This window comes from Mastigoproctus giganteus, chromosome 13 (genome assembly GCF_048544385.1).
Source record: "Mastigoproctus giganteus isolate SK-2022 chromosome 13, ASM4854438v1, whole genome shotgun sequence".
In the NCBI taxonomy this organism is placed as follows: Eukaryota; Metazoa; Arthropoda; class Arachnida; order Uropygi; family Thelyphonidae; genus Mastigoproctus; species Mastigoproctus giganteus.
The window spans coordinates 49,203,079-49,229,090 of NC_143587.1; the positions used below are offsets into that span (position 1 = coordinate 49,203,079).

At 35.8% G+C, this 26,012-nt stretch overlaps 2 protein-coding genes across 2 annotated transcripts in view; both read left to right on the forward strand.

Annotated features, from left to right (window-relative positions):
• The window catches only part of LOC150076025 (uncharacterized), a 49,080-nt gene extending 23,068 nt beyond the window's left edge, over positions 1-26,012 (forward strand). Inside the window, exons 6-8 of the mRNA XM_090387239.1 lie at positions 17,640-17,774; positions 22,932-22,984; positions 25,964-26,012. Coding sequence (XP_090243365.1) covers positions 17,640-17,774; positions 22,932-22,984; positions 25,964-26,012 — 237 coding nt within the window. The remainder of the gene's footprint in view (positions 1-17,639; positions 17,775-22,931; positions 22,985-25,963) is intronic.
• On the forward strand, positions 2,759-4,412 carry LOC150076026 (irregular chiasm C-roughest protein-like). The gene has a single exon (XM_090387838.1). It carries the CDS (start codon positions 2,759-2,761, stop codon positions 3,392-3,394), a length of 636 nt encoding a protein of 211 aa, XP_090243964.1. The 3' UTR covers positions 3,395-4,412.

The window sequence follows — 26,012 nt, forward strand, 5'->3', positions numbered from 1 at the left end:
TATGACACATCTCTGGAGAGGCATCTGTATGATATTCTGCCATAAAATCTTCCACCAGTGTCCCTGGTTGAAGGACAATAAATCAATGGAAAAGGATACCATTTGACTAACCTCTTGTTTCACTAACCTTGGTTTTGACGTAATCATACACCATGATTTTACAGTTAATGAAGTATTTCAAGCCCTGAAACAGACCACAGCCCATAACCACTCAGAAGCAGACTGTTTTGTATGTTGTGTTCTAACACGGTACCTACGGGATTTTGTGTGCTCGAGATGGCAGGTTCAGTTTGGAGCGGCTATTTACCCCTTTTTGGAATAGTACCTCCCCAACCTTGAAAGAAAAACCTAAGATCTTCATAGTTCAGGTTTGTCGAGGAAGCGATGTGACTATGGAAAGTCCGATCATCCTAGATGACACCATCGTAGAATGTTTGAAATCAGAGCCCACCTTGCAGGTTAATCTCTTGGTTGTGTCCTCCATGATTCCTGATTGTTGCTCATGGCAACACTCAAAAAAATGGTTCCTGGTATGTTAACAGTCTTTGTGAGAGATAAGATAAGACCGACTTGCTCAGTCTCCTTACGATGGTAAATAAAAAAATGGTATACGACGCTAAGCTCATGAAGTGGACAGCTAATAAAATCATGGAATGGGTCCCAGTAATTACTTCTCTCTTGAGGAATATTTACTTTTTCCCTGAGTGGCGACAAACGGTGCCTTCCATGGCATTAACACCCTCCAAGACTAACGTAAATTGAGCTCCTTCTACACCATATCATGTAGAGACTCCGATTCAAACATCAGCAGAAACACCCAGCGGGAAGACAACAGCTATCGAACCAATACCGTCCACATCTAATTGGGGGGGGACCCCATTATCCCAACTTTATTCATTACTGCGAGAAGTTTCAAAATAGTCAAAGCATTCATTTTCAAAAAAAAAAAAAAAGAGAGAAAACTTGATCTTTAACAATCTTGCTCACACTTATATATACATATACAAATTATGTATATCCATATACAAATTTTTAAAGTGTTTTATTTGTCCTCTTCAGAAAAGAAAAGAATATATATAATATGGAAGCCGGCCACCTCGTGAGACAATTAACCTTATGGGTAAATTGGATATGGAAAGGACTCTGGATACTTCTCGGTGTCAGAATTGGGTGGTTGTTCGTTACCACCTGGTTGGAAGCGGAAGAAGAAAACCTTACGGTTATCAAACACGAGGAGTCCACCCTGCATGATCTCTCTACAAAAGAAATACCGGAGAAAACCGAGTCTGTTAAAGAAGAACCTGTCATACAATCCACTCCTTTTTCCCTACCTCTCTCTTCACCTCGTGTTCAAAACGTCGCACACCAGGAAGAAGTAAGGAAAAGTAATCTCACGAAAGGAGAAGATAGGAAGGAAAACAAGGATGATCATTTCAAATCACAATCCAGAGAAAAGGTAAGAGGCTCTCTTTTTACTACCTATCAGGAAAAAAGAACTGAAAGGTACGGACACAAAGTTACGCCCGCAAAAACTCGACACCCAAGCAGATACTACACCCTTGCCTTTTCCAGACCATATAACAAAAACCCAGTTAACTATTATTATAAAGAATACAAAGGAATTAGTATGGAGGAAGAAGATTGGGACCCAAAACCAACAAAAAGTCCCATTTTCAAAGAAAACAAAGGAATTAGTATAGAGGAAGAGGATTGGGATCCGAGACCATCTACTAGTTTTCCCACTCCAAAATGGGTACAAATACCACCGGATCATGATAAAGAACAACACAACAGCCCCGTTCTTTCTGCCTCGTCGTATACTCCCCGGTTGATTAAGGACAGGATCAGTGATATGACATCGTGACGAGGATCCACTACTTTCCCAACCCCTACGCAGAATTGGGGTTGTATGGATCTTCAGTTTTGTCGGGATGTCCACGGAGATCTTTCCCCCAAGGAGGCAGCCTTTATAGGATGTGATGGGTTGATGAAGAACACTGTTTTGAAGGGGGAGGGAGAATTTTTTGTTACCAAAAAACCTCCAAGCAAAAAATTTGTGGACATGTGACAAACTATTGGGTCTCCCTTGGAAGCGAGGGGCATTTTTCTGTGCGACTATTCGGTCCATGGATCCGAGTCATAGCTCAGCCCTATCAGTATGTCTTCAAGGGATTTGAGAAGTCCCGCTGGTTGAAGAATGTATTACCAGACAAGCAAATCATTAACCTAGACGATTTGGGCTGTCCGAAAAGAGACCAGTTGCCAAGAGAGAGATTCCAGTTTCGTTGTCACTGGGATCATCCCATGACTTTCTGTTCAGTAATGGCAGTCAACCAATACGTCAAATGGCTTGACCAAGAAGGTTTTGTGAAAAGAGAATTTAGATAAGTCCAAGGAAGGATGAAATTACTTATAAGACACGTTGGAAAAAAAAAAAAAAAAAAGAGACAGTTCAACTCTAATTCTATTATTTTAGGTTCTCGAAATTTGTAATTCCTGAAAAAAAAAAAAAAACCTTTATCTCCCACTTCAAAATTTTATCTTGCTATAGGCAGAAGAATAAAATTGGCAGACAGAAATTCATATTAGAATATTCATCAGTATGATTGCTCCAACACAGACCACGCTTGTACTAGTTATACTGGCCGACCGGGCTAGCCGGGTGAGTAAAGTGCCTGCCTAGCAACCCAAAGGTGGCGGGTTCGAATCCCGCCTCGGGCTTGGATCAAAGTACTGAAAAAACCTTGGGAGGTGCATTATGGCCACAGAAGCCGATGCGCCAACAACTACCAACAAAAAAAAAAAAAAAAAAAAACTAGTTATACTACTTGTTCGATGTACAACTTTTCATACAGCTGTCTTCATCCTTCAGCCACTTGATAGAGAGGCCATTGCTGGTCAAACTATCATCCTCCCATGTAGACTAGTTCCAAATCTCACAGCCACTGTAAAATGGTTTTTCAATGAAAAAAGTATAGACAGTTATTACAGACCACAAGGTCTTCCTGATTATAAAGTCATCGGATCACCTAAAGAGAATGATTTTGCATTGAAAATCACCCAGTTGCAGTTGTCGGACGAAGGTAAATATTTTTGCCATGTACAAACTAAGGATGAACGTCAATTCCGATCCAGTACAGGTGTTGTAACAGTCTATGTTACACCTCTACCACCTCTGATCGGAGAAGGTTCATTTCTTAGTGGAAACAAAAGAGATCAAGCCACTCTTACATGTAAATCTTTAGCAGGAAAACCACCCAATATTTTGAGATGGATTAATTTTGATGACTCCCCTATCAAAGGATCAGTACAGTCCAACTCAGAGTTATGGTCAGACAAAATAAGAGTGAACACATTTGAAATGGATAACCACTTTATCTCCAGTGTACGATAAGAAAGCATTTACCTGTGTCGCTAATCATGTAACTTATTCTCACCCCGTGATGATCTCAATATCAATTATAGTGAAATATAGACCAAGGGTCGCTATGAAGGTAACCTCAAAAGTCACACGCGAATATGATCGGTTTAGATTAAAATGCAAAGCTACAGCCAATCCAGATGTTTTCATTTATCGATGGTTTAAAAATGGAGAACAGCTAATAAAAGAGGGAATCGTAACTCTGGTAATTAAAAGTGTTTTGAGAACAAACCATAACGATGATTTCACCTGTTTAGTTCGGAATGAACTAGGATCGGCTCAAGCTTCCTTCATAATGACTGTATCATATGGCCCTATCCTGTTAACAAAATTAAATGATGTTGCCATACCAAAGGGAATCCAGTTTTGCTACAGTGTGAGGTTAGAGGAAATCCACTCCCAGTGGTGAAATGGTATTTTGAAGATAAGGTTATTCAAAGCAGTATCATTTCCATCTTAACGATTCCTAAGATGTCACATCAAACGTCAGGTCGTTACACTTGCACAGCGGAAATTCCAGATTATCCGTTAGTGAAAGATGAAGCATTGGTCTATGTGAAGGATCCACCAGAAGGAAACTGTAAAACGCATCTAGCAAGTTTAGGAGACAACGCTCAACTACAATGTTTTTTTAAGCATGTTCCACCCTGGATAATGTCACCTGGAAAGTGCCATGGCAAATGCACTGTTAACCACTCATTTGGAAGTATGGATCGACGAGAGGTTACCAGTACTCTTAGGATCAAGTCAGCTCAAGCAGAACAATTTGGGTTTTATGGATGTCATGTGTGGAATCAGTGGGGATAATTAAAGTTAATTGTTCAATTAGAACGAAACTGGTCTCGAGAAGCATTATACTTCACTGTAGGAATTCCAGCCATAGGAGCTGTGCTGTGGAGATTGTGCAAGCGAAAAGGGGTCAACACTCCAATTTCTGATCAATCTCATACCTATCAAGTTTATTATAGTGGAAATGACAATGATGGTGGAAGCAGTGAAAGCATAATTAGCTTAGAGTGAAGAGAAAAAAAAAAAAAAAAGAGCTTCAGAAGTGTTTATATATCAAGAGTTTCATAAAACAGATTAGTTCTCCAAACCTTATCCAGTTCTTCAATGCTAGTGACACTAAAAGCAGATGTTTTTCATCGGATGTGATGGGCAACCTTCAATTTCGGACATAATGAAACCTCAAACTGTGGGTGCAGGAATTCATCATCCCGCGGAAAAGAAGAAACATTCAAGTGAATTAGGACATTTAAGATTTTAGACAGATTAGAAATACTCCTATTAACAATCATATAAAGTTTTTAATGGAATAACCTTTGTTAGAATGAAATATTTGTAATTATGAAATAATTATAGAAATATTAATGGTTAATTTCTTGAAAGGTAGTTCTGTTCTTTTTGTACTCTTGTTCAGTGTTATTTGTAGTTGCATATTAACCTTTTGGTAAATACTTATATAAATACTTTGAAAAGAGCATGTACTAACTCTTGTTTATTTTGTTACATGATCAATGTGTTATGCTTTGAGAAAAACAAGAAAGTAGTGTGTGAATCCTAAAGACAAAGAAAGATACTACAGCCCAGCAGACCAACAGAATACTGTTAATGTTGTTGTTTGGACAAACTAGATAGCATGTGTAATATGAACACTTGAGAAGACATAATGAAGATAAGAAAAGAAGTGATACATCTTGTTTACAGTGTGCGCGATAATGTGTGAGGGTCATCAGCTGATGATACCCAGAAGAAAGATCAATGTTACCATTATTGGTTATGTCATAAATATGATATTATTTTCATATATTAATTTGTGTTATTATTTAGTATCCACATTATAAGTTATTTAATTTAGCATTCATAGCCAAGTACCAGCATCATTTAAGGTCATACTGACGATAATAATAGAGTGATTCAGTTGTAAAGAAAGAAACCATTTTGTTAGGAGGGATTTGTCTGGTTGCTCAGAATTGAGAAAAGTGATTTTTATTGAATCCCAGTCTCAATTCTGAAAGGGGGGGTAGAAGAAGATGTTATAGCGCTAATTCCGCCTTTTTCCTTTATTTTAAACTTACGGTAAAGTTAGCAACTTAATTTTCCATACCCCTACTACCTAAATCTTTTTTCAAAACTCCGATTTAATAGTAATATTGAGTATCAAATAAAAGGTATAAAGTAAAGCAAGCATCCTTAAGCAAAAGCATAGTTATCTCTCTAAAGAAAATGGCAAAATTTGTCCCTATAATTGTGTAATAGATACGTGTTAAAAGGCCTACAGTTGTTAGCCAGCAACAGCTATATCGGTTAGCCACTCACAAGTGTAAAGTGGAAGATTTCTGTAAACGCCGGATGGATTCGTTTACTTTGCTATGTAAATTAGGTCAAAGGGGGGTATGAAACAGAGATACCCGTGTGAACGGATATCCAAGATTCCTCCCAGCCCATGTAAACTCATCATAAACTCAAGAGCTACAGCTCCACAATGACCTAATAAGGAGATAAAAGAGTGGCTACACGTGTCATTGGAACATTCATTACGTAGCATGATGAGGGGTTGAGAGACACCCTTTTAACTAAGTTTTTTTCCATGACGTACAGTCCGAGCGTCTTAAGACTTGGAGTTCTCCAATGGGAGAGCAGTTTTGCGTAAACAACATGCAGTGGCTTGGGATATAAAAGCAGGTCCTCGTAAGCAGAAACAGAGAGAGAGGGAGCCGAGCTAATCTTTGAAGATCCGATCATTGAGAAACATTGAGCCGCTGAGATCGTTGGCAGAAAAACCAGCTACCAAGAGCCAAAAAAGAGGCCATCAATGTCTGTTAAGGCAACGCCCAGAGCCTCCAAAGTAACAGAAAATCGAGGTCTGTAAGCTAACCAAGCCCAGGCAACATCTTAAGCTGGTGAGTCAAAATGGCATAGTATGAAACGTTGGTAAGCATGAGATCAAAAGATGGATTCTTTCTAGTTTCATTAAACTTGTGTATCTTAAATCTTAAAGCTTGATCTTATAATTGCTGATATTTTGATAAACACGAAATATCATAATATTCATAATATACCTATATTAATGGAAAGAGTGAAGCATGTAAGTTCTCTCTTGTAAGTTCTTTCTTGTATTAAACCCTGTTATGTTTTGTATTATAGAAGTTTCTTTTTTCTGCCAAAACCTCACATTCAATCACTAAAGTAGTAGAGCTAAGTGCTAAAGTATGATTAGAAGTTAACAGCGGTGTCAAGTTAATTATCCACATAATTACTCGATGATCAACCCAACACGAAAGTCCAAACTGCGGGATGGAGAGGGGAAGTAAACTTCTCCCTCTTTATTCGGAGGGTATACGAGACTGTCCTATAAAGACCATTAAACGATAATAGCAGATATAGCAGAACAAAAGTTGGTACCAGATGATACCAATAGGCGAATATGTTAAGTTAGAATAAGATATCCTAAAGCAAAAATTCCTAACCACACTAAGAACAAAACTATGAGTTACGCCTAGTCTGGCTATATCTGTTACAGCCACACACTAGAGCTTGTGAAGGCGAAAAGAGTGCGGACAAACAGGGGAAGCCTAAGTAAGCGAGCATGAGTGGTAACAACCCCAGGGACTCACAACTGGTGAGTATGGGCTTGGCAAACTCAGGGTCCTGAGCTGGTTATCAGCATTCTTCTCCTTCTTGCTTTCTTGGTGATTCTCTACTTCTGACTCTCTCTCTCTCAGGGTAATGCAGGATTTTTTTTTTTTGGCTGGTGCAGCATAAGCCTCAGGCTTCCTTGCACCATATGGCTAATAATAATAATAATAATAACTGAAGGATTACTTCCAGAAACACACAGCAGCACTCCACCAGGCCATAAGCGATGTCTTTAATGACATTAAACATACACGATCTGACGATTTGTTGGGAAAATACAGGACCATGCTGAGGAAATGCCACGAGCTAGGCCACAATGTCTGTGTCCGCAATTCTGCCCGGACACAATAGGAGGGATTATATGTTAAAAGCCTTGTGGATTAACTCAAGACTTGAAGGACTCTGCAAGGCTTTAGGGAGGAAATTTCTATCAGCATGGCCCACAATTCTAGGTAGAAGGAATTTGTTTTGTAGAGACGGGATACACTTAAACAAAGGTGGTGCAAATGTTTTTGCCAGTATTATTGAGGATACCTTAAAGGTTCAGGGAAACTGCTAGTTGGGGGGGATGTGGATAATACTGACACGCATTGATCTGGTAATATTGGTCAAAGTAACTCTTGCACATACCTCAAGAGTTCTTCTCTGTTACCCCAACTGGACATATTATCTAGATGTTCTGGGGGCAGAAACGTTTCAAGTGAGCGGGTAGCTAATGCCAGGGAAGCGAGCCTAAAAAACTTCAAGGGTTGTGTTAGGGTTGTTAAATATACAAGAACAGTAAGTCTTAATTGTTTATATAGTAATGTTAGTAGTGTTGTAAATAAAATGAGCGAATTCGAACTGTTGGTTAAAACAAGTAACGCAGACATAATAGGGCTTACGGAAACGTGGTGCCACCTGGAAATAGGGGATGAGTTCCAGTATGGCTTGTATAATGTATTTAGGAAGGATAGGGTAGATAGAAGGGGTGGTGGGGTAATGCTTCTTATCAGAAGCAGCCTGAGTGCGACGATAGCTTTCCCAGATTCAGACGTTTCACATGCTAGTATAGAATCTGTATGGCGTGAGATAGTTGGAAACAAAGGTATAATGCGAGTAGGAGTAATCTACAGACCAGGTGATTGTGAAGATTATGATGAAAGCCTCTACATGCAAATGGAATGGGCAAGTAAGTGTCAATGTCTTATTATGGGTGATTTCAATTTGCCTCTAATTGATTGGAGTAAATGGGAAGGAAACTCGACATGGGGAACAAAATTTTTAAATCAACTAGATGACTGTTATTTGTATCAACATGTCAGGGAAAGTACTAGAGAAAAGAATATCCTAGACCTCATCATCACCCATGAATCAGATGACATAACAGGGCTGACAGTAGAGGAACCAGTAGCAGGAAGTGATCATGGAGTTCTACGGTGAATGATGGCGAGAGAGGTAGCAGTAGAAAAGGCAAAGGAATGGGTTTTAATTTCAGAAAAGGAAATTACGATGCCTTAAGGTACTACATGGCCTCTATTAACTGGGTAGATATCGCACAGAGAATGAATACAATTGAACTGTGGTATGCTTTTAAAACATTAATCACAGATGCCTTGAATGCGTATTTACCGTTAAAAAAATTCTCCACGAGGAGGGTTCCAAGTTGGATGAATAGTGAAGTTGCCACATTACTTGAGCAGAAAGAGGTGGCATGGAAAGGTTACAAAGCAATAAAAAGTACTGAAGCCTATAACAGCTACAAGATGATCTGTAATAGAGCCACAGAAAAGGTTCGACAGGCAAAGGCAGTTTATGAGAAATCACTAACAAACAGAGCAAAGAGATAACAGCTACAAGATGATCTGTAATAGAGCCACAGAAAAGGTTCGACAGGCAAAGGCAGTTTATGAGAAATCACTAACAAACAGAGCAAAGAGGGGGGATAAGAAATTCTTCACATATATAAATGCCAAGAAGAGCAGGACAAACCAGATCGGACCTTTATGTAAGGGAAAGGGGATAGTATTAAATACACCAGCTGTCGTTGCAGATGAACTCAACAGTTATTTTGCATCGATATTTACAAATGAAAAACCTTTTGTGGCAATGGGAAATTGTGGGAGCGAAGTTGAAAAATATGTAATTAATGATACTGAAATTTCGCAAGATTATTTAATGAAAAAACTTAGCATTAGCATTAGTAGAGGCATATGATGCAAGAAAGCAAGCTTATGCAGCATCAGCCAAAAAAAAAAAAAAAAAAAAACTTCCACTTCGCCCCTCCGTTCGAAATACCTGTCCAGCTAAGCCTTAAATTTATTTAGGCTATCAACTTCCACAACAAGGGATGGAAGTCTGTTCCACCAACCAACTACCCGCTGGCTAAAGGCAAATTTCTGCACATCTATCCTACATCTGTCGTTCCTCAGTTTGAATTTATGCCCTCTCAGGTGATTATTCTGAGCAAGAGGAAGAATCCTATCAGCATTGAGCATGCTCAAACCATTCAAGGCTTTATACACCTCTATCAGATCACCTCGCCGGTGCCTAGTCTCCAGACACTGTAATTTGCAAAACTTAAGCCTTTCTTCGTAAGAGCAACCCTTTGTTCCATTCACTAATCTTGTTGCCCTTCTCGGTACTCGTTCCAGCAGCTTTACATCCTTCTTGAAACGCCTCCAGACCTGTATACAGTACTCAAGGTGTGGCCTGACCATTGCCTTATACAAGGGAATAATCACCTCCTTATCCTTGCTAGAAAAATTCCTGTATATCGTTGACAAGACACCATGAGCTACTCTTGCAGCCCGTCTGCACTGCTCAGAGAACTTCATATCTGCCTGCACAATTATCCCCAGGTCCTTTTCATTCTCTACCACTGTCAGTGTAGTACCACAGAGTTGATACGTTCCTCTGGGGGTTGCTGTTTCCCATATGTAGTACTTTACATTTGTCAATGTTAAACTTCATTTGCCACCTCTCAGCCCATCTGCTCAACCTTTCCAGATCCTGTTGCAGCAGCATAGCATCAGTAGTGTCCTTAACAACTCTGCCAACCTTTGTATTGTCTGCAAACGTGGACATTAAGCTTGATATACCATCATCAATATCATTTAATGAAAAAACTTTCGAGCCTACAGACCAGTAAAGCTCCTGGAGTTGATGGAATATACCCTATAATCTTAAGGGAGGCGGCAAGTGAGTGCATTGAACCATTGAGGCTAATTATGCAAGCATCACTAGACTCTGGGGAGATTCCCTTGGATTGGAAAAGTGCAAAATCATCTCCCATACATAAGGGTGGCTCTTAAGAGTTAAGTGGGAAATTATCGACCTGTCAGTCTGACTTCAGTGGTAGGGAAAATCATGGAAGCGCATAGGATGATAGGTTTAATTTCCTTTTTTTTTTATTAATTATTATTATTTATTATTATTTTTTTTTATTTATTTATTTTTTATCATTATTTTGTTTGGATTTTTTTTTGGCTGCTGCAGCATAAGCCATAGGCTTTCTTGCACCATGTGGCCATTATTAATGCTAATTTATAAATACAGAAAACAATAACGGACCAACACTGAACCCTGAGGGACTCCACTAATAACATTAGTCCACGATGAGCAGTGTCCATTGATTACCACTCTCTGTCTTCTCCCCCTCAACCACCCCTTTATCCATAGCAGCAATTTGCCTCCAATGCCACACTGCTCCAATTTGTGCAGCAGTCTTCCATGTGCAACAGTATCAAAAGCTTTTCTAAGATCCAAATATATAATATCAAAGTTATCCCCTGCATCCAGTTCTTTTGTGACTGCATCATAGTATCCAATCAAATTGGTCAGGCAAGACTTCCCCTTAACAAAACCGTGCTGTGTCCGAGCTATAACTGAAGTCTTGTCTAGATGATCCTGCAGTGCTTCTTTAACCAGTGCCTCCATTAATTTTCCTGGAACAGAAGTTAAACTCACAGGTCTATAATTACTTGTGTCAGCCTTTGATCCTCCTTTGTGAATTGGGGTCACATTTGCACATCTCCAATCTATGGGTACCTCCCCCGAATTCAAGGAAGCTCTCATAATTATGGCTAAGGGTTTGCTTACTTCCTTTGCTGCCTCCTTTAATATAACTGGATAGATCCCATCCACCCCCCAGGTGCCTTTCTTGTGTTTATCTTCAACAATTTCTCCTCCACTTTACTGTCAATTATTACAAGATTACTTGTAATAACTGGGAATTTTCGAGCCTACAGGCCAGTAAGGCTCCTGGAGTTGATGGAATATACCCTATAATATTAAGCTAGGCAGCAAGTGAGTGCATTGAACCATTGAGGCTAATTATGCAAGCATCACTAGACTGGGAAGATTCCGTTGGATTGGAAAAGTGCCAATGTATCTCCCATACATAAGGGTGGCTCTTAAGAGTTAAGTGGGAAATTATCGACCTGTCAGTCTGACTTCAGTGGTAGGGAAAATCATGGAGGCAATGATCAAGGGTGGAATTCAGGATCATTTGGATAGAATTGAAATTCTCAAGGATACTCAACATGGTTTGGTAAAGGGAAAATCATGTTTAACAAATCTGGTTCGCTATTTTGAAAGGGTCACTCACGAGCTGGATTTAGGGAATAATTTTGACATTGTTTATTTAGATTTCAGCAAAACTTTTGACTCAGTCACATATGAGCGGTTGCTTTATATTCTGGAACAGGTTGGAATCACTGGGAAAATCCTTAGATGGATAGCAGGATGACTTCAGGGCAGGAGGCAGAGGGTTGTGATAAATGGCTATTCCTCAGATTGGGATGATGTAAGAAGTGGAGTTCCCCAAGGATCAGTATTAGGCCCACTGTTGTTTTTAATTTTCATAAATGATATCGATGAAGGGATAGAGGCCGTGATGTCTAAATTTTCGGATGATGTTAAAATTGGTAGAGTAGTTAATGATCTCTGAAGAAGCTTATCTTCAGAGAGACCTAGATAGACTTCAGGAATGGTCAGAAAAATGGCAGCTATGCTTTAATCCAACAAAGTGTAAGGTATTACACCTGGGAAATAGTAATCCCAAAATAACTTATTCACTTGGTGGAGTTCAACCAAACCCAGTACTGGAGGAAAGGGACTTGGGTGTTAACGATACGGTCAGACATGAAATTCTCTGAGCATTGTAAACAGGTTGCAAGGAAGGCCCATGGTGTCCTATCGATGATCTATCGAAGTTTTGCAAGTAGAGATAGGGACATGATAATCCCATTATATATGGCTTTTGTTAGACCACACTTGGAATACTGTGTTCAAGTATGGAGACCGCACCTAAAGAAAGACATTGAGCTTCTTGAAAGGGTGCAAAGACGGGTAACTCACCTGGTGAGATCGGCAATAGGGTGTCCTTATGAAAAAAGACTTCGAATATGTGGGTTGCAGAGTTTGGAAACTAGACACCTTAAAGGAGATTTGATTGAGGTGTTTAAGGCTCTGAGAGGCATCTGTAAAATGAATGAGGACGAAAATTTCAAGATTATGGCCTTAGTTGCTAATGCTCCTAAAAACCAAATAACTAACAAACTAACATAACCATCCTTCAGTGGATTGACAATGGCTGCAAATTTATTTTATTTATTTAGAGTAGAGAGAATTTTATTTCCAATATTAAAAAGTAAAAATGTTGTTGTCTCTAAGCTGATATCTTTAAATGTGATCCTGATAATAATGTGCTGATATAAGAACATTACACTGTTGCTCATAATGATTTAATGTTAATAATAGTAATTAACCACTTCATAACCCAAATTGTGATGAAGTGAATTTTATCGTGCAGAAATATTGCACTAAGTTAAACTCCCATACAATATTTCTTTTCTCTGTACAGTTTGTTTTCTCTTTGAGTCTTTCTTTATTAGGCTGATGTGTGGGAATTTAATGTATTTATTGCAAAACTTGCCCACAGTAAAATTCACTTGATTAATAAGGTTTAATTAGTTATTCACATTAATCTTGATGCCATTTAAAAAGACAGCTTCAGTAATAATAAGCAAAATTCAGAATTGTCCTTAGGATATCAGTATTAACTAGATCGTATGTATAGCTTATCTTAATTTCCAGCACCCACCTCATAGTAATCCACTTAGCTGGTGGAAATTTTACCACATACATAGTGGTTATAGGATTCTAATAATTTACAGGGATTATGGGTTTAAAATTAAGTTATGGGCTATAAAAAAATTTTTAAGAAAGGAAAGTGCACCTTCCATTCTATGGTTGCCTAATTAAATTAAATTAAATTAAATTAGATGAAGAAAAATAGAAGCTAATAGTCGTGCACGAGCGACTTTCGAGATTCCTCGTCTTCAGTTAGCTATAGTGGGGGAGCGTGCTTGTGTTATATACGGGTTGGGTTCCCGAAATGCATTTCAGTGCATGTGGAACCCAACCCGTATATAACACAAGTGCGCTCCCCCCCCCACTATAGCTAACTGAAGACGAGGAATCTCGAAAGTCGCTCGTGCGCGACTATTAGCTTCTATTTTTCTTCATCTAATTTAATTTAATTAGGCAACCATAGAATGGAAGGTGCACTTTCCTTTCTTAAAAATTTTTTTATAGCCCATAACTTAGTTTTAAACCCATAATCCCTGTAAGTTATTAGAATCCTATAACCACTATGTATGTGGTAAAACTCTCCACCAGCTAAGCGGATTACTATGAGGTGAGTGCTGAAAATTAAGCTAAGCTATACATACAATCTAGTTATTACATTACAGCACATAAGGACTCCTTAAAAAATCAAGATATCAGTATTAATAGTGGCATATGATGTGAGGAAGCAAGCTTATTAGAGCATTATCAAAAAATATATATATATTTTTTTTTGATAACACTAGATGGAAATGTGTTCCAACAATCGACTACCTGCTGGCTGAAGGCAAATTTCCCCACTTCTATTTTGCAACCATCCTTCCTCAATTGAATTTATGTCCCTTGTGTGCAGTGTGCACAAAATGAAGGATTTCATTGGCATTAGGCTTACTCAAGCCATTCAAAGCCTTAAACACCTCAATCAGCTCTCCTTGAGCTCTGCAAATTCCAAACACTGCAATTTGCAGAGCTCAAGCCTTTCTTGGTTAGGCCACCTTTTAGTTCCCCTCATTAATCTTGTTTCTCTTCTCTGCACCTGTTCCAACAGATCTACATCCTTCCACATTTTTAGGCTTCCAGACCTGTATGCAGTACTCAAGATGTGGCTTAACCATTGCCTTATACAATGGTTGAATCGCCAGTTAACTGGAATCTTCCTATGTTTTGTCAAATATACACATGATTCACAAACATACGACATAGCTTCAGGAGCTAATTTCTAAGGCAATCTTGAGTTAAAAAGTGCGTATAAACATTGGTCTGATTCTGAATGATTACAGAGCTAAGGCTGTTTGAATCTTATTAGGAAAAAACAAAGCAGTTATGAGATATAAAATAAACAGCAATAGATACATAAACATAACTGATAAAATGTTTAGTTACTTATTTTTATTTAGAAAGTTATAGTCTGTGTTTATAGATACATATGCATGTATGGTTAGAGTAGATTCTCAAAAACACCACCTTTGACTTCAGTTCATTTCACAGCTTGTGTGTGCTGCTTGCCAAAGCTTATTGTGGCTGTCTTTTATGTGGGCTATAGTATTCCATATGCAATCAAGTAATGCATCTCATGTTTGCACTTTTGTATGATATACAATATCTTCATTTATGCCCATAGGCAAATATCTGAAGGATTTAGGTCCAGTGACCTAGATGGCCAATTTTGTGGACCACTGTGACTGATCCATTGCCCAGGGAATCAGTTGGTGAGTTCAGTAACCACTGCACAGAAACAATAAGGAGTTCCATCTTGTTGGAAATATATTCAATGTCACATAGCTAAAGGTATATCTTCTACAGTTGCAACAATTCGTTTTGCAGAAATTGTAGACAGACTTGTTCAGTAAGATGACCCTCAAAATTAAACAGACCAATCAGCTGATCATAGAGTATTCCATACACTACATTAACACTTAACTGGTGATGAAAATTTACTCTCCATAGTGGCATGGGGATTCGTTTCCAATTAAACAGTGGAATTGTATGTATTGTTGACACTGTCTTTGGTGATTGAGCTTCATCACTGAATAGGATGTAATGATGCAAATGGCAATTGTCATTCAGACAGTTAAAAAATTCCAGCAATCAGGCAGAATCCTCAGGTTTGTGATGTTGAATAAGCTGCATGTGTTATGGATGTATGCCTTCTTTATGCAATTCTCGATACTCTTGATTGAGAATCACTGAACTGCATAGATATCCCTCACATATTAGTATGAGGACTACACTTTACCTCGATGGTGTTTTCTTGCTTAGCTACATCTTGTCTGACCACACACTCATATGGGATGTGACCACCGGGAAGTGAGGAAGTGATCCAGTATCTCTCATAATGTTTTTTTAAAACTCAGCTAATAACTTTATTTGGAACTGTGCAGTTGAGAAAATGCCGCTGGTATTCAGTGACAGCAGCATTTCCATTACAAAACCCATAAACATACACAATATTGGTAAATTCAACACTTGTAAAAGGCATCTTGAAAGTAACAATGGAACACAAAAGAAGAACATTGTGCATGGCACTGCTCTGCACACTTCATCAGCTATGTTTGATCAAGGTCGTGCAAGTGTGCATTACAAGTGCAATTTGCAGTGGTGCATTGTTGAGAATCTGAACATTATATAACTCCATAATTATTCAGAATTGAACCCATGTTCTTAAGAGCTTTTTTACTCATAATTGCCTCGGAAATGCCCTCATGAACCATCCTGCATATATAACTGCCACCATCTCTTGTAAATATGCAAAATGTAATGATTCATACCCATAATATAAAGATACCAGATATTCATGCTGTATTGATTGGGGTTGAATAAACATAGCTTAACTAAACTGATTAAGTAAATAAAAATTTTTGTTTTAACAAAGGTGAATACTATTGTGTATATTTTTTTGAAAATAATTTGAATTTGCATTGCAGTGCACATGGATGATTAATTGCTGAAAGGTTAATTGACCGTTTATATAGAAGTCAAAATATGGACATAAAAATCAGAAGGGAGAATCAACTTCACACAAACAGGTTATGCTGAATCATACCTGAAGATGTTAAAATGCATTGTATGGTTAATTAAAATAAAATGTAGTGTTTTAAGATATCTGCAGGACTGCCTTGCCCTTTCATGTGTTTTCGCAGCCACTGATAGAATTTAAACTTCTTAGATAATAGAGTGGTATTAGTAGTGGCAATTAATGCAAGAAACAAGCTTATACTGCATCTGCCAAGAAAGAAAAAAAATGCTTCCATCACCTATCCATCCCTTAAGGAAGAATTTGTCTAATTCTTCCTTAAAATTATTCAAACTACCCACTTCTACAACACCAGATGGAAATTTGTTCCAGAAAACGACTACCTGCTGGCTGAAAGGAAAATTTCTACACACCTATCCTGCAACAATCCTACCTAAATTTAAATTTATGTCCCCTCGTGTTTTGTCTGAGCAAGGTGGCATCACCATTGAGCTTACTCTGTCCATTCAAAACCTTAAACACCTCAAAGAGGTCTCCTCACAGGTGCCTAGTTTCCAGCCACTGCAATTTGCAGAACTGTAGTCTTTCTTGGTAAGAGTACCAAGCTACCATTGCTTTTCTCTGCTCCCATTCCTACGGATTTGTGTCCTTCCTAAAATGAGGCTTCCACACCTGTGTAAAATACTAAAGTGTGGCCTTACATTAGAATAATTACCTCCTTATCCTGCTGGCAAATTTTTTTGTATATCATTGTCCATGAGCTGTCCTGGCAACCTGTCTGCACTGCTGAGAGAACTTCATGTCCGAGTGTGTAGTTACTCCCATGTCTCTCCACCTGTTATTGCTGTGCTGTAATATCCTGATTTATAATGTCAGTTAATCATTATTGCAGAAGCATTGATTACTTAATATCATATTTAAAAGTTAACTAATTAAATTTTGGTTAATATCATAAGCTGAGATATTATATCATAAAATTCATGGTTGAGACCCTTCAAATGATATATGATTTATATTTTTAGGTGCAAAACCTGAGGCCAATATAATTTGTTGTTTTTATTTTTGTGAAATGATTTTAAAAATTATATTTTTATAATTTGTGATCAGAATTTTTTTAAAGATTTTAGATGTATATGTTACATATAATTTAAATACTGTATAAAATATATTTTGGTGAATCTGCACTGAAGAGATATTACATATTGCACACCTGTGCTCTAAAACAAGTCTTCTAACATGCAAAGGATTCCCAGTTTCTCAATTAGACCCTCGAACATAATAAATATAATAATTTTAAAATTACAATTTTTCTCATTTGTTCTTGCATACCTACGCAACCCTTTTTTAAAGTGCCCCTAAGATACTTCCAAATTTAATAACAATTGATAACCACAGAATATAGATACTTAAGAGGAAAATATTATAACTTGTTAATACATGTCGTAATGATTATGGACAGAATGTCTTTATTAAATTTGAATTTTCTTAATTCAGACCGTTATTTTTGGAGCTGTGTGCTCATATCTGGGAGTACCTGAGCATCTTGCTATGAATATGTACATGTTTGGTGTTCTTCGTACAGTAACTGCTGGTATGGTACGTCTAGGTAAAATGATAGGAACAATGCAGGTAAGTAATTCATGTCCAGTTTGCTACTCTGAAAATCAAACAGTATAAGTTTGAACAAAAATAGATAACAAATTTGAGGAAATAACTTTATCTGTTATATAAAATATTAGTTTAGGAACTATTAGCCATAATTTAATTATGTTAAACCTTTGCAGTGTAGTTTAATCAATATATGTTGCAGACATCGAATAATTTTTAAACATGGTCTTATTAGTAAAGGTCGCTAGGGTATTGCTGATTCATTAAGTGCATTCACATATAGATATGAACATGCACATATTGTTTTCACTATGTCCATTCATCTCCCAAGACATTTCAATTAATCAGACAAATAGAAATCTAGCAATTGTTATTTAATTTTTCCATACAATTTGTATTTAAAAAAGAAACTCGTAGATTAAATGTAATTTTAAGGCGGTATTGTTAGCTTTAGGCAGTCTGTGCATGCTTTATGTACATATACTGTTATGTAGGATTCGTGAATGCAATGTCCCTTGTGTAGGGATACATATATATATAGAGAGAGAGAGAGAGAAAGAAAAGAAACTTGAAAGGTATATGAGAGAAGTGTGATAAATATTATACAGTTGTAATTAAACTGAATGGTTAAGTTTAGAGAACATAAAACTATTAGAGTTTTATTAAGTGTTCTATAAAGTTATCATCTTAATAATTAATTGATAAGGAGATAACTGTATTTACTTTTCACTTCTGTTAATAACAGGAAAAGGGAACAAATTTCAATTTTTTCAACTAGCAGAATTTAAACTAATAAATTCAGTTTAATGGTCGTAGTTATAATTTTAATTAATTTTTTGGTAGTTGTTGGCGCATAGGCTTCTGTGACCATAATGCACCTCCCAAGGTTTTTGCAGTACTTTGATCCAAGCCCGAGGCGGGAATCGAACCCGCGACCTTTGGGTTGCTAGGCAGGCACTTTACCCACCCGGCTAGCCCAGTCGGCTTTTAATTAATTAAAAGTAGTTGAATACCAAGGCAACTTATGGAAAAGGAGAAGTTCATCTGCTGTGAGCATCAAGATCAATGTAGAAAAACTGATGTAGAAAAGGACAACAAAGCTTCCAGTTTTCTTAAATACCTGTAGGCAACTTTCCTAAGATTTTGGAAGGAAATTTTTTCCAGAAAACACCTGTTAATGAAAGGCAATAAAAATACATACCCACAATACTCTACTTGAATATAAGCAATTTAAATTGTTTGAAAAGTTATTAATGTAATAAGTAATACTGTTGTTATTCAGACATCACAGTACAAATGAAAATTTGTGAATTGCTTCCATTTTGTTGATAGCAAATTAAATAATGGATAGCTGAATGCCACAGCTGGTTGGAAGCCTACAGTTCATCTGCAGGAAATGTAGCACTAGTATAATGTATAATCATTTTATCAACAAAGCATAACCTTCTGTGAAGGCAAAAATGCTTCTGAGCTGTCCATACACAGATTGAAAGAGATGGTTGGATGAAGCTAAAAAGAGATGAAAGCTCTTGAATGGAAGTATAGTATAATTTATGATTTTTTTTGAGTAACAAAAGAAAACATTCTGCATAGGCAGGATATTACTTCTCCAAATTGAATAAAAGAGGCAAGTGCTGAGGTTGGTTGAAAGGAGCTTTTGTTCACAATTAGTATTGGATTCACACTTCATAATTTAAACAGAATGTATAATTCTATTTAAATTATGAAGTGTAATGATCTATGCAAGCAAGGAAACATGGAATTACTCCTCAACTTTTATTAGAACAGTCATTTTTTATATAAACTTCTAATATATTTTGAAAATTCATGATTTAAAACAAAAAAAAAACTGACTTTTATGTGTGAATTGAGAACATTTTGTTTCTGCACATCTGCCGGTTCATGGTTATAAACATACTATCGGTGCTTCATCTACAATGTACAATATTGTATGTTGTAGCTGAAGTTATATGTTATAATAATTGCTGGATTTCTATTGGTCCAATTTTCTTGAATATTATTCCAGTTATTAGAGGTTACAGTTTATTTCAGTTATTAGTTGTTATTACATGTGGACAGAAAAAGAATTGATAGTTGTCTGATTTTAATGAAATTTGGAATGGCTTGACAAATATTTTTAAAAGGCCCAATATAAAATTTGACAAAAATCTATCAATGGGAGTTATTACGTGAAGACAGGAAAAAAAAAAGGAATAATAATTGGTGGTTCTGGCTTGGCAAATCTTTTTAAAAAGTCCTATTAAAAAATTTCATGAGAATCTGTCCAGTAGCAGTCAGTTGTCACATGCAGATGTATGAATGGATAGATAGACAGATGGATTGTCTGTCTATCTATGATAAAGACAATTGATAAAGACAATGGACACATTATGCATATATGCTAATGCATCTAAAAATTAGATAAAAGCTTTATTTAACTTTGATATTGGACAAAAATCTAAATGGATACAAAGTTAGAACTGTTATTTTAATTCCTATTATAAATTACCAATTAAAAAAAATGTAAAAGAAATGTGTTGACTATGAATCACATAATTAAGGTTACAAAGGTGGATATACAAAAATGTAATTGTCTATTCATTGTTTGATAGAATCACATTTTAGAGGTCTCTGTAAAGCTGTCTAAGGGATGGAGCTACCCATAGTTTTTTAAGGAATTTTTAGAACTGTAGATGCTACACTGAATGCAGTAGTAATGGCAAATGATGCAAGAAAGCAAGCATATATAGCATCAGCCAAAAAAAAAAAAAAAAAACAGTTCACCCATATGTATCATCCAAGAATTTGTCTACTTCTTCCTTGAATCTATTCAATCCACTTCCACAACAGATGGAAGCCTGTTTCAACAATCAACTACCCACTGACTGAATGCAAACTTCCACATATCTATATTGCAACCATCCTTCCTCAACTTGAATTTATGCCTCCTCATGCATGTAGTCTTGGGAAGTGGAAGGATGCCATTAAAATTCAGCTTACTCGATCCATTCAAGGCTTTAAATACCTCAATCAGATTGTGTTCAAATAAAACATTTTAGAATTTTTAAAAATATAGTGAAACCTTTATTTTAGGTTATTTTCGCATATTTAATTTGAATTTCACAGATTATAAAAGGAATACTGTTAAAATAAAGCTTATTAATATAATAAATGTTCAGTTAATTTTTTCTTTTTGGAATAGAATTATTATTTCCCTAATTTTTCATTATAATTTTTGAAGGGACCAATTTTCTTCGTCCCTTTGAAAATGAAAAAACCAAGAAAACATGGTATTTTCAAAGATTATACTTAAAAATTGAGAAAATAATAATTGTATTCCAAAGCAGAAAAAAAAATGAACTGCACTAAATTTTATTAATTTTAAAATATTGCAGTATGCAATTTTTATAATTTGTATAATTCAAAGTGAATGTTTTTTTTTTTTTTTATGAAAACCCCAAACACGAAAGGTATCAAAACCTATAGTACTTAGTACTGTGCATGGGTTGAAGAAGAAGTATGGGGGGGGGAGGGGGATGCCGGAAACTTTGCTCTAGAGACTAAACATGGGTTTCACCACTTCAAGCCTCCAATAAGCAAAGTGGTGGTATTTCACCGGTTGATGAAAGTCATCTACTACGACGTGAAAATAACCATCTTGCTTGTGATAACAGAAAGGGATACACTTAAGCTTTGTGAAACTCCAGGTTATTGGCTGCATATTACTTGTAGGTCATGTGAATAGTGAGGTAATTCAGGCAGTTACAGTTCATCAGTTATCAGTACCATGTTTCAGTATTACAAATATCTTGCTACCAGAATGATGGCATTCGAAATGCAGACTATATATATGTGTATTATATTAATTAAAATTATACTGAGTATTTGTTTTATTTATTCGCATTATAATTTTCCTCTATTTGTTGAAGAATAAAGTTTTTAATGGAGATAGGAACTGCAGATCAAGTACAGTACTACAGCTGTTCTTGATAAAATGCCAGTACAAATAATAAACTCTGCATGTAATTTGATAATGCTAATAACTGAAGCACTTTGTCATTATCATTTTTACTCTAGCATTCTTAAAATTTGGCAACTGAATGCAAAATTGAGGATACAAAAGTTATGTTTCTGATTAAGGATAACCAGAAACATTATTTCAAGAAATTTAATGTTGCTCCTAGGAGATTTTAATTAGTCTGATAAAAATACATGGGAACTTAAAAAAAAAAAAAAAGTGTATAAGCAAAGGGAACTTTATTTCATTAAGTGATTTTGAAATCATTTTCCCAAATCTTAATGTACTGTTAAGTGAGCGATGAAGTTTTGTATTTTTCAAATTAAAAAGAAACTTGGATTTATTTGCAGACTTGGACTATTTTCAAGATATCCAAAAAAAGCAGTTTCACTGATGTAGGAAATGCAAGAAATACTCGTCTAAGTTTTGTGATGGTAATGAGATATTGGATATTGCTGTGAGGAGAAGACAAAAAAAGGATGCTAAAGTAATGCTCATTTCCAAGTTTTATGGATTAATGAAAATGAAGTCATACTGTTGAGTATTCTCTTAATATACATATTGTATATTAAGAGAATACAGCAAGTGAGGCTGTTTGTTCCTGCACATAAGAGCAGGTACACTTCTGTCTCTTACCTATCTAAACTGAACCCATTGTCAAATCATCTATGGATCATTTTGATTATTTTTTAGCATGGCAAAACCATTCTGTTCACTCAGGAATGACTCACAATGCTTTTCAAGGCCTTCAATAAATTTGTATCAATATAAGTTTATTAAAAATGCCAGAAATCAATGTGATTAGGGTCAAAATGGCCCTTAAAGACACAGGGACATATGGCAAGGTACACTTCTACTGGGTTAAGAGCATTCTTAGATATACAGATCTCAAGACAATGGGAACATGTAGCAAAAAAAAAAAAGAAAAAAAAAAAAGATAGAATATCTTAATTTGACATTCTGGTTTAATTATCCTATTAGCTATCATATTTAGAACGTGTAACATTACGAGATCCTCAAACCTAAACAGTTTGGCATTATATTAGCACATGAATTTGTGGAAATATTAAATACAAAAAGAATACCCGATTATTATTATTATTTTTTTTACAAACAATAGAAGTGGTTGATTTAGATCTAATCCATTTCATGTTTTTCAGGCACAACATTTGCAGTATGAATTTCAAAAGCTACTGTCTGATATAATAAAAAAGTAAGTATTCGTAAAATGGTCTGCAGTGCCTTATTCAGAACAGGTTTGTTAATTGAAGGAGTTTGTTTATGCATGGGTAATGCACACACTTCATTTCTACCACCAAGGTAGTTTTAATGCATTGTTTTAATTATATCTCATATTGTGAATACCTTCACAATGAGGAGTTTCCATGGTATTGCACTACCTTGAATAAGTAACGCTTCACCTATGGAGAAGACTTGTTACTTATTCTCGGCGGATACCACCGTTTAGGCTTTTTGGCTCCTCACTATTGCAACAACAGGTTACGACCCACCGAAGAGGGGCCAAAAATACTTGAAACAGTGCCATCTGAGTGGTGGTATCCACTAAGAATAAGTAACAATAATTTTCTCCACAGGTAAAGCGTTACTTATTCAAGGTAGTGCAATACCATGGAAACTCGTGAAGGTATTCACAATATGAGATATAGTTAAAACGATGCATTAAAACTACCTTGGTAGTAGAAATGATGTGTGTGCATTACCCATGCATAAACAAACTCCTTCATACTCTTAGGCATTTTGCCAAGAAATATCTTTAAGGTTTATTAATTCCTAAATCACCTTCATGTAGCTATTAAGAAATTTAATCTCTAAAGACCTTATTTAATAGAAGAAATTAGTGCAGCAGTATAATGTTACCTGCAGTAGTAGTGTATCTGAATTTTAGTTACCAGCTAAAGATTTTTTTTTGTTTAAAATTTTAATGTATCGTTACTTCAATAAACTTAAGATACTGATGTCTATTATTCAGAATTAAATATAAAAGCACTTCCTCAATATGAAGTAGACATGATACAAATTTACATACAATAGCTGTTTTAATAAGAATTTTAGCTAACTAGTATAAGAATGATTGGTTTTAATTAAATTAAGTAAACCGATATCGTTATTGATATAGACCTCCATCCCAGGCATCGTTATGCAGAAAGCAAACGGAGATGCCATTACTATTTTGAATTCCTCTGATTATTACTATAAAATTATCACTATATCTGAAAATATACTGTCAGTTTTAGTTCTGGCTCTTCAGAAGGCGTACCAACAACTGTTTAAAATAGTCCTTCAATATTACACAAAGCCACTATCAGTGTCTGCTTTCTTCTGACAAACTCCTTTTGACAGTTAGTGGGTTTACCACTCAGATGGCATCTCCTTTGTTGGCTTTCTGCATAACAATGCCTCTGATGGAAGTTTGTATCAATAACATACCAGTTTGCTTAACCCATATGGTATTAATTACCATAGTTGTCATAGGGAAAAAAAAAAATGGAAGTTTTGATTTAAATTGCCTCAATTCTTAAAAGGTCTTTTCAATTGAGGTTGTGGTTGGTGTCAACTAGCACAGGCCATGCTAGTGAAAAACAAAACAAAAATCCCCTGTGAATCTTTCAAAGTCTCCTAGCCACAAGACAATGCACTCATATCATATACTATTTCCTGTAATTAATACAATCTAACTCATCCTCTTTGTGAGGTTATTTGCTTAATGATATAAATGTGTAGCCTCTTGGATAAATCCTTTAAAAATATCCCAAATTCATTTGTATTCAATCACAAATAATGTCATTCGATAGCACCAAAAAGTACTGTAGTCTGCTATAATCCTCCCCTAAAAGTTTAATTCCTTAAAGACAGATCCTGTATACAACCTATTTCAGAATAAGATTGCATGCACATTTACATCGACCTAACTCACATTAGCATTAGTTGAAGCATATGATGCAAGAAAGTAAGCATCGGCCAAAAAAAATAAAAAAACCTTCCCAAGCCATCTCATTAATTCTTTTAATAAACTGTTTTGTTAATGGTAAGTATATAAAGATAATAGTCATTATCAGTTAGTTAAAAATGTTCAAACCATTTTTAACAGACCAGTAATGCTAACAACAATATTCAAGATTCTTGACCTATTGCTTATTTTTATTATTCTTAATATTTATTCTTTAAGTGTATTAACTCAGATATTTGTTCACTTGTGATCCACTAACAGATATTTAATCCTATTGGACTATCCCAGACTACATCTGCTGCCAAGTTAATATTTGTTTTTAATCCCTACTTTCATTTTCAAAGCAGTTTGCTAAAGCTGATTTCATGCTTTTAGTACTCTTATATTATTAAAGATATGTTAATTCTTTTGATCAGGTCTACCTTGATAATTTCATTACAGAAATCAGAATAAAACAATTGAAGATGCCTGTATCTCATTTCCCCTTGTAGATATTTTACAGAATTCACATGATACTATGTTTGTTCGATTATTCTGTTCCTAATTTACAGGTGAGTTTTTGTTACTGTACCAAACATTTAATTAAATTGTTCAGATTACATTATGTAATCTTAATGATAATATCCCATTCTTTGCCTTTAACTGCAAAAATTAGTGTGCGTGAGGTTTCTGTTTGCAATTAATGTATTTGCCCATTGCGATACTGTGTAAATGTGATGTCTAGTTTCAAATATTTGATGTTTAATCAACGCTTGTTTCATAAGAAATTTCCTCTGTAAAAAATCTTATTTGCAAAAGTTGAATGTTTTAAGGCAGCGTTTCCCAAACTGGGGTCTGTGGACCAGTTCCAGAGGGTCTGCAAAACGTTCAGAAGGGGTATCTGAACGTTTTGCAAACTTTTTTGATTTTTAAAAGGGTCCGCAGGTCTCAATAGTTTGGGAGCCACTGTTTTAAGGTATTGTTTCTTCCAAACAGGTTTTCTCCACATCCATGAAAAATAATAAGTGATGGAAGAAATTTGTATATTCAAAACATTTATATTTATATATATATATATATTTTTTTTTAATATTTAATTTTGTAGTTTGCATTTTTATGAAAAATAAATGTTTTCCAAAAATTGTGGGCACTGGATAAATTTTCTCCCCTTTTTGAAACCAACATAAACAAGCCAATGTAATGTATGTTAATGCAAGGTAACATACACATTGCTTTATATTTCAGGTGTTCAACTATCAAACAGGAGTTAAAAAAGCAGCCTCTCCTCACATGA